This window comes from Pituophis catenifer, unplaced genomic scaffold, assembly GCF_029215685.1.
Source record: "Pituophis catenifer annectens isolate HBS135680 unplaced genomic scaffold, rPitCat1.0.hap2 SCAF_2, whole genome shotgun sequence".
Lineage (NCBI taxonomy): Eukaryota > Metazoa > Chordata > Lepidosauria > Squamata > Colubridae > Pituophis > Pituophis catenifer.
In genome coordinates this window covers 91595775-91606353 of record NW_027256882.1, presented here as the reverse complement: position 1 = coordinate 91606353, position 10579 = coordinate 91595775, and the positions used below count along the sequence as shown (strand labels likewise).

Sequence of the window (10579 nt, the reverse complement as noted above, 5' to 3'; positions counted from 1 at the left end):
AGGACATTTTAACGAACAAAATAAGAGAAGATAGCGATCCGGGATACCTTCTGATTATTAGTCTTCAGACTTTACATTTTGAACTTTGAAAAACTGAGAACAAAACACTAGTTACGAGGCTGCAAACTCTGTGCTTTACTAAAGATTGACACGCAGCTGAAGTAACGAAAGGGGAGAGCATCCATAGGGAAGAGCATTACTCAGCAACCTATCCACATAATAAAGAGAATGGAGTTGATGGGAATTTTTGAGAGACTGAAACAGTAATAAGAAACTGATGAATTGGTGACTTTTTTATTTTCTGTTTTTTGAATCTGCTAATTGATTATCTTTTCTCTTTTCCTACTGGATATAATATCTTGAATGCTTTTTGGAAATCATTAATTTTATAGCTAACTGGTATTTACAACTAGATATATTCCATTATATAAACTATAGATTTAAAGTATAACTAATTTCAATATAGTTTAGTGTAAATAATTTTGAACTATTATTATTTAACTTACCTAACTTATTAATTTATTCAACATAAGGCTATTTAACCTAGTTAAGGAATTGATTATATTTATTGTTATATATTAATTGATTGAAAGTTCTAGGTAATTTATTCTTATAGATTGACACTTAAAAGTTTAATTTTTTTAAATTTTACTTTATTTATATTTTGATTTACAACGTAAACTGTAAGATACTGATATATTTATATTTGAATTGGGGGAAAAAAGTTTCATATAGATATCTGTAGCTAGGCATATCAATCTTCTACTTAGGTATGTACCTTACAATTACTGAATAGTGTTGTGAACATCAAGACTTATACAAATAATATAACACCATAAAAATTTATAGCAAGTACCATATCATATTAACAGCCAACTCTTAAGGAAAATAATTTTAAGTTGTTTAACGCCAATTTGGACAATGTGTATAATATCCTTAAAAAACAGAAAGAGATATGAGAAGAGATGACTTCTACCAGGGGTGAAATCTAAAAGTTTTCACTACTGGTTCTGTGGGCGTGGCTTAATTAGTGGGTGGGGCTTGGTGGTCAGGTGACTGGGTGGGTGTGGCTTGTTGGTCAGGTGGGCGTGGCCAAGTCAACATCACTTAGTTGCCCTTTTTTAACCTACAAAACATAACACAACACAACTGGCTCACCCACAATGTAAAAGCAGCTGTGCTAGACCCAAAATGGCCCCTGCAACAAGCAGGAACCTCACACAGCCACAAAAAGCCCCAAAAAAACCAACTTTCACACTTTAAACACACAACACAACACAACTGGCTCACCCACAATGTAAAAGCAGCTATGCTAGACCCAAAATGGCCCCTGCAACAAGCAGGAACCTCACACAGCCACAAAAAGCCCAAAAAACCAACTTTCACACTTTACACACACAACACAACACAACACAACTGGCTCACCCACAATGTAAAAGCAGCTGTGTTAGACCCAAAGTGGCCCATGCAACAAGCAGGAACCTCACACAGCCACAAAAAGTCCAAAAAACCAACTTTCACACTTTACACACACAGAATTCCACATACAGCTTTGTGAGATTTGTCTGTTTGTGTAGTTAGAGTGAAACACTGCAGAAACACACAAAATCTCAGAAAGCTGCACAAATATTACTTTATTTTATTTTATTTTTATATAAAAGCAGCTAAATTTAAAACTTCCTAAACTTTAAATGGCTAGGTCTAAAAAAAGAACAGCTAACCCCCCCCCCAATTAACTATTTTTTTTAAAGCTCCCAAAGGGGAAAAAAACTTACAGGCAGGCAGGCAGGCAGGCAGGCAGGCAGGCAGGCAGAAAGAGCTGCTCACCGATGAGCTTGATTGCAGGCAGGGAGATTCAGTTGCTTGCTGATGCAATGGATTGCAGGGATTATAGCAAGTGAAGCAAGACAGGCATGTGAAGGTAAGCAAGCTGGAGGCTGGGGGGGGGAAGGGATTTTTGCTACCGGTTCTCCGAACTGCCCGCCGCCATCGCTACCTACTCGCTTGAGCCGGTCCAAACCGGGAGTATTTCATCCCTGACTTCTACAAACACCACAATAACTAAGACAGGAAAGAAGACCACACTAACCCTAACACCCTCAGCAATAACAGCTTCTCCGACGACGCAAAAAACAATAGAAGGAATGCTGGCAGCCAAGAAACAAAACACCGCTTCGAATATTAATATTCAAATCTCGCTACTCACATTGCAAGAATCGATGGTTAAACTCCAAGAAATAATGGTAAAGAATCATTTAGAGACAAGCGCTGATATTAATAAGCTGAAAGAGGAAATGGGGAAACTAAAAATGGAAATGAGATCAAACATATCAAAGCTCGATGAAAAAGTAGGGTCAATTCAACAAGCATTAGAAAAGAATGAACACACAATAAAGGAAATAGAGAAAAGAACGGAACAAACAGAGAAGAAACTAGAAAAGGTGGACCAACAAATAAAAATGGTGAGCAAAGAAATGGAAGATTCTTTGATCTATATTGAGATGGATAAAGCAGCATCGTACCTAAGATTCCAAAATATAATGAAAAATAAAGATGAAGATCTGGAACTAGTGATGGCAGAAATTTTAGCTGAAGCTAAATAGAGATAAGGAGGAAATGTTGAAGGAAATGTTTACAGGGTCAACACTCTCAAGAAGGACAAGACCAACCAAAAAATAAAGACGAAGAACAAGAAGTAAAAGATACCAACCAACAACAACAAGAAAGAGAAGGGCCTAAGACAGCGAACAGAACAGAAAGGGAAATAAGAGCAAACAGAAGACAAAAAATGAGATACAATTAGGGTTATGGAAAAAGAGGTGAAACTCTTATCTATCAACATAAATGGACTAAACTCAATGAGAAAAAGAAAAAGGATTTTGGCAAACTTAATAAAACAAAATGCAGATATTATATGTTTACAGGAAACAGACATTTTAAAAACAGACGAAAAATATTTAGATTGTCCCAAATTAGGGACTCTGTTTACGGCTTCTGCAGATCAGGAGAAAAAGAAAGGAATAGCTGTCTACATTAAAGAAGAGATAAAGGCAAACTTAATATTTGCAGACCCCAAAGGAAGAATTCTGGCAATAGAAATACAGATATTTTTTTTTAAAAAAATTATTAGTGGTAATTTATGCCCCCAATGATAATCAAAAAGAATTTTACAAAGCCCTATATGATAAAATTATTGAATTAGAAAGAAAAAATATTTGCATCATAGGAGATTATAATGCAATAGCAGATTATCAAAAAGACTACAATGGGGGAAATAAGAAAGGGGGGGGAAGAGAACTACCCAAAATATATGTAGAAATGACCAAAGAATTAAATTTAATAGATATATGGAGAACACTAAATCCAGAAAAGACCAAGAAAATTAAGGAAGAACTAAATTTGTATTTTAAAGAAAATAATAACCAATATACAACGACCCAAAACTTATGGGATATTATGAAAGCTGTTATACAGGGAATTATAATATCCTTTGTTACAAAAAAGAACAAAGAAAAATATGCCCAACAAAACAATCTACTTCAAGCAATCAAAAAATTAGAGACCAAATTATAGAACAGCCCTCAAAATTCCCAATTACAAGAACAATTGATTTTTCATAAACACAAACTTAATTTAGTTGATCAGGAAGAATTGGTTAGAAACTTGAAGGCAATCAAACAAATATATTGCGAACAAGCAAACAAGCCAGGAAGATGGCTATCTTATAAACTTAAAAAAGAGAGAGAGAAAAGAACCATCTACCAAATACAAGATGAAAATGGAGATTACCAACACACAATAGAAAAGAAAAAAGAGATCGCAGATAAATATTTTGAGGATCTCTATAAGAAAGAAAGAGTAGATGAGGATCAAATAAGGGAGTATCTAAGAGAAAAAAGAACCTGAGAAATAAAAGATGAACTGAAAGAAACTTTGACTAAGGATATAACTAGGATGGAATTAATTCAAGCATTCAGATCCCAGAAAAGTAACAAAACACCGGGCCCCAATGGTTTTCCATCAGAATTTTATAAGGTAATAGAAGAACAAGTAGGACCAATAATGGTTGATCTATACAATGAGGTATTAACATCAGCTAAAATGCCGGATACTTGGAGAGAAGCATTAATTTCACTAATCCTGAAGGGGGATACAGATGCCAGAGTGATACAAAACTATAGACCAATCTCTCTGTTAAACGTAGACTATAAAATATTTGCTACTATTATTGCCAACAGATTAAAGAAAATTTTGAACGACTATATACACTTAGATCAAAATGGATTTCTCCCAAATAGATAAATCAGGAATAATTTAAGAATAATAATGGACAGTTTAGAATATTACAAAGCCCACCCGGAGAAATAAGTAGCCTTTGTTTTCTTGGATGCCCAAAAGGCATTTGACAACCTCAATTGGCAATTTATGATTCAACAAGTTTATGATATGAATTTTGGCACTAAATTTAGAATATTATAATGGCAATATATTTGATACAAAAAGCAAAAAATATAATTAATGGAGAAAACATCCAAACTTTAAATATAGAGAAAGGAGTTTGACAAGGTTGTCCTCTATGTCCTCTGCTCTTCATACTGTCACTAGAAGTATTATTAGAACGAATTAGACAAAATTCAGAAATAAAAGGATTGAAAACCAGAAATGAAGAATATAAATTGCAAGCATTTGCAGATGATTTGGCTTTTATTATCGAAAAACCAATAGAGAAAGGACAAACATTAATTAAGGAATTAGAAAGATATGGAGCTGTAGCAGGACTGAAAATTAATAGACAGAAAATGAAAATTCTAGCGAAAAATTTAACAGAACTACAAATAACAGAATTGGAATAAACACTTGGACTCCAAACAACAAGAAAAATCAAATACTTAGGTATATGGTTGACAGCACACTGCAAATCGATAAAGGAGAATAACTATAACAAACTATTACAACAAACAAAAAAATTATGGACTAACATGCAACTGTCACTTTTAGGAAGAAGAGCAACCATAAAAATGTCTATATTACCAAAATTTCTATACTTGTTCCAGACCATCCCAGTTAAATTAGAAAAGACCTTTTTTAATGACCTTAATAAAACAATAGCAAAATTTATTTGGCAGGGGAAAAAACCCAGAATAAAAATGAAATTACTACAAGATCTGAAGAGCAGAGGAGGATTTGGATTGCCAAACTGGGAATTATATTATAGTGCAGCAACATTAGTTTGGTTAAAAGATTGGATCAATTTGAAGAATAAATTGATAAACTCTACTAGCTATAGAGGGTCACGATATGCAGAGAGGATGGCATGCCTTTCTGTGGGAAACAGGACCTACAAAACAACAATACTTCCATGGATACTTTCACGGATTGATTAGAGATTCACTAATAAATAATTGATTAAAGTTAAAAAGAAACACTACATAAAAATCCCAACTTGGCTATCCACAATGGAAGCGATGATCCACCCAAACAATTTAGATTTGAACAAAATGTTAAAATATAAAAACCTATTATATAACCATGGAAAGTTAAAAACAATACAGGACCTCCAAGAACAAGGGCTACAAGTTGACTGGTGGGCTTATCTCCAATTACAAAACCGATATAAACAAGATATAAAAGATTATGGAATATATCTTAAACCACAACAATTAGATAAAATTTTATTAGGACCAGACAAAAAAAATATTAGTAAAATTTACAAATATCTTTTGAAAGTAGAAATGGAGGAAGAAGTAGTGAAAGCCCATGATTGCATGGGGTTAAAACATTGGACACAACATAAAACTATCAAATTGGGAGAACATATGGAACAGAAACCATAAACTAACAAAATCCACAGCATATAAAGAAAATGCATATAAAATATTTTACAGGTGACACTTACCCCCTTCGAGATTAGCTAAAATGTACCCTAAAATGAGCCCCAAATGTTGGAAATGTAAAAAGAAAGAGGGAACATACTACCATATGTGGTGGTCCTGTCCTGAGGCTCGAAAATATTGGCTAAAAATTAAAGATTGGCTACAGGAAATTACTAACAAACAATTAGACTTAGAACCGGAACTCTTCCTATTGGGGATCTTCAAAAAAAAAAAAAAGCGAAGGGTACAAAATATCTAGTACTACACATATTAACCGCTGCCAGGATTGCCTACGCTCAATGTTGGAAACAGCCATGCACACCCGCAGAGAAACTGGTCATACAAAAGATCATGAATTGCGCAGAAATGGACAAATTAATGCTGAGTCTAAAAGATAAAGAGGCATCGATATTTTACAATGTGTGGGAACAGTAGTATAACTGGATAGAATAGAGATAGATTAAAGATAGATAGTTATTAAGTATAAGTAATAGATAAAATAAGAATGTAAATATGCACAATTTAATTTTTGTAAATAATGCACGAATTATCGTCACAAGGAAAGCACCACAAATAGCTGTTGTTGAGTGAAATAATTTTTTATGTTTTTAATATAATAAAAGCTTAATAAAGTGTATTGGGAAAAAAAAACACTGAAGCAGGATTTGTCAAGATATGTCAATTGCTGTTAAGTTTGCAATGTTGTATTTAGCAAGGGAATAATATGGCTGTACAGAGAACAATGCAGAAAAGGACCATGGGACATTTTCACTTTCAATGTGGGCCTGCATTGTTGATGCATGAAATAGAGAATGGGTTGTTTGAGATTTAGAAAGAGAAATGGAAAATTACACATTTTCTGCATACAATCTCAATGCATTTGTGCTCCTAAAGTTATCCAGATCCTGCTACAGTTATCCAGATGAATATCATCAAAGGTGCATTCATTATGAAAAGGGGAATATGTGATTTGAATCTCATGTCAGGAGATGATTGGGAAATCTCATATTTGAATATTTCTGAATGGGAGACAGTTTTTGCGTAAAGATAACCAAATCATTACTGAGAGTAATGTACTAGCTTGGGGGAATGTACTTTCTGCAGAAGTGCTTTTTGTGTCATGAGGAAAAACTTCCTGATTTATGTGGTACCAGTAACCAACCTTTAATTATTGTCTCTTGACAATAATCCAAAAATATACATTATCAATACATAGCAATATGTACCCAATTGCATATATACCGGTCAGGGGTGAAATGCTCCTGGTTCAGACCAGATCGCTCGATCCGGTAGCGATGGTGGCGGGTGGTTTGGAGAATCGGTAGCAAAAATCCCTGTGTCCCCCAATGACCAGCTGAGCTGCGCGATCATCAGAGGCTTTTTTTTAACTTTTAAAAGCATTTTTTCTACAACCTCTTCAGCTGAAAAAATGCTTTTGAAAGTTTAAAAAAAGCCTCGGATGATTGCGGGGCTCAGCTGGAATCGTCAGAGGCTTTTAAAAGCATTTTTTTCTGCAACCTCTTCAGCTGAGGAGGTTGTAGAAAAAATACTTTTAAAAGAAAAAAAAAGTTGGCCATGCCCACCCAGTCACATTACCCCCACCACCACCAAGCCACATCCACAGAACTGGTAGTAACAAATTTTACATTTCACCACTGATACCAGTATGAAATTATTGCGCCTTTTAAAATGCAATAAAACTATAAATGCCAATATGAGCCACTTTGATGTAGTGGTTAAAGCATAAGCTAAAAAGCAGGAGACCATGAATTCTAGTTTCACCTTAGATATGAAGTCAGCTAATTGTTCTTGGTCAGTCATTGATAGGAAGGAAGAAAGGGAAAATTACTTCTGAAAAAATATGTGCCAAGAAAACTGCACAAACAAGTTGAGGCAGTTGCAATGAGTCAACTTTGACTCAAAGGAACTAAAACAAAAAAAAGTATGCTCATATATTGGTTTAAAAAGAAGATTCATGGAGAGATAATGCTTTTGGTTTTTTATTGATAAATCAGATTAAGACATTTAAAAGAGCAACAGAGCAGAAGAAGAGAGAAGAACAGATGTTTTCATGGGTTTGTTAATGAATAAAGTGTCAAGATTGTGGGATATTCTCTGGCAAATGCTCTTTAATCTTCTGCATCTTCAAATTTCACACATTTTCCAAGATATCTCAGCCGAAGTCTTCTACCACTTTCACTGATGGGAAAACAAAACCAAAAATTAAAAATAAGAACCATAGGAAGTTCATCCACCATCAGGGCCCAGCCAAGCAAAAAGCCTAGAATAATTAGCAATATTATTTGTGATCTCCTGAAACTTGCAGGTAGTTCACCCTCCTTAAAATTATTAACATTGACACCATTACATAATCTATCTGGGACACTGTTTTCTGAGGGAATTTTGAATCTTACTTTAAAGAAGGATCAGTTTTCACATTTATTTTATTAAAACCTAGAAATCCAGGGTTGCCTATACAAAGACTATCTTTTCCAACTGTATGGAGTGAACCATATACTTACACATATGCATTGCAGAAGGTACATTTGTTGTCATAGGTTTTGCCGTCAGAGCCACAGTGGGGGTTATACTCCATGGTGCAGAATTTGCTTGGGTAGCCCTTACAATATTTCTATGGGAAGAAACAAATGATTCATTTCATAGGACTAAGACCGTTAAGACCAATGATAAATTGAATAATCTGAGCTAAACTAATTATCTCTTATCTTGTCAAGTTGTAATTTAGCAGAGTTCACTTCTGCCATCATGTATCAGCAATGCTGGAAAATGGATCTGGGGTTTTTAGGAATTATATCTTACAGTATTTATATTGCTATGCAGATAAATTCTGCATAGTTTGCAACATCCCTCTCAACATTAAATACATATACACATAATATACACTGAAAGAAAAAGCTCCACAACAGTAATATAAAACACTAACATAAAATTGTTTCGTTTGTTATGGTTTTGGTTTTAATTGCATGCTGTGCCCTTAAAGAGCTTAGGAGGGTAAGCAGGTTGGGAGAGGGAGTGGATAAAAGCAGAAGACCTGGCCTGAAATATGTTATTGTATCTGAGGATACAATATGTTGGCCATAAAGGTTGTGGTGGTAAAGAGGTAGAGGCGTGAGCAGGGGTGAGTTCTACTTACCTTTACTACTGGTTTGCAGTGGGACTGCGCGCACATGTGCTTGCTTCGCTCGTTCGCACGTGCTCTTCTGCGCATGCACAGAAGTGTTTTTATGACATTGAGGTCGGTGGGCGGGGCCTCCCGCCGGTTTTACTACCAATTTTATAGAACCGGTGCGAACTGGGGGCATAATAATCTCATGCCCACTGGGCATGAGGTTATTATGCATCCACATTTCTGGGTCCTACACAGGAACTTCATTTAATAACTAAAATCTGGTACTCACCCTTAAATTGATTTTTTGGGCAGCAATGTCTGTATAAAAAATATGAATGAAAACATTTTAAAGAACTCCATGTTATTTCATATTTTTTATTTTCAATTTACTTGTGTTTGTATGTGCCTTTCTCCATCCCTTCCATTTAAAATCCTTGACCAATTATAATAATAATAATAATAATAATAATAATAATAATAATAATAATAATAATAATAATAATAATAATAATAATAATACATGAATGCAAAAGTCCAGTTAAAAACCAATTGTATAGTACTAATAAAGTTGACAGGTTGATATTATTAGGGAGTTGAAGATTGTTGATTTCTGTAGGAATTCTACTTGTGTTAAATCTGAAAGGACCACTTTATTCCAACTATTGGGAATGCTGAACACTGGTGATTACAGCAGGGCTTCATCACTCTCCAAAATGGAATGTGATCTTGTGATCCCTCACTTGTCTAAAACTAAATAAAAAACAGTAAATAAAATCTATGTAATGGGCTCACTTCCTCACAATGCCTAATCAGCTGTTATTGACCCTTGAATTGATTTTTAGGACAGCTATATCTGGAATGAAAACATACAAAAATATTGAAATAGATCCATATTATCTCCTATATTTTTAAATTTTTACTTGTAGGCTTGTATGCGCCTTGTCCCTTTGCTCCCTCCCTGAAATGAAAATCCTTAAGCAGCTGAGCAACAATTATTTACAGCTGAATAAGCTGCCAGTAAAATTGCCAATTCTTCATCAATAACCTACAATTTTTATTTGCTTCTTGTGCCGATTCCTCTGACCAAGAATTATTTCTCTCTGAACCAGCCTTGAAGATATCTGTGGATTATTGTCTCTTTTTTCCTGGGGATAAAGGGCTCCTCAAATCTTTCAAAAAAGGAAAAATTGGATTAGTAAGAAGAACTTACTGGAGTACAAGAAGAAGAGCAGCAGAGTGAGCAGCAGAAAGCTTCCTGGCTTCATGATTCCTCACTGAACTTGGCTGAAGTAGGACTCTTCAGAGCAGTTGATGCTGAAGGTGAGGCCTCAAAGCTTTCCCTTGCCCTTCCACGCTATATATGCATACCCTGATTACTTTGATGATGAAATCTCCCCCTTCCAGATGCAATTGGATGTGGAATTGGACTGTTGCTGACGTATGTGGCAAGCTGTTCAGTTTGTAAACTTCCTTTTACACAATTAACCCAACATTCAAGAAGCATATGGCAACCAGGCAACCAATTAAACTCCAGCTGGACCTGATGGGATGGGTAAAATAAGACCCTGTCTTATAT

The 10579-nt window shown here is 34.9% G+C and overlaps 1 protein-coding gene across 1 annotated transcript; it reads right to left on the bottom strand.

Moving 5' to 3' along the window:
- Positions 1–8002: 8002 nt before the first annotated feature.
- LOC139310221 (ovomucoid-like) lies at positions 8003–10268 on the bottom strand. The gene is made up of 4 exons (XM_070934382.1): positions 10214–10268; positions 9293–9321; positions 8396–8505; positions 8003–8072 (listed from the first exon to the last, which is right to left on the bottom strand). The coding sequence occupies exons 1-4, from the start codon at positions 10266–10268 to the stop codon at positions 8003–8005; spliced, it is 264 nt and encodes an 87-aa protein (XP_070790483.1).
- Positions 10269–10579: the final 311 nt, after the last annotated feature.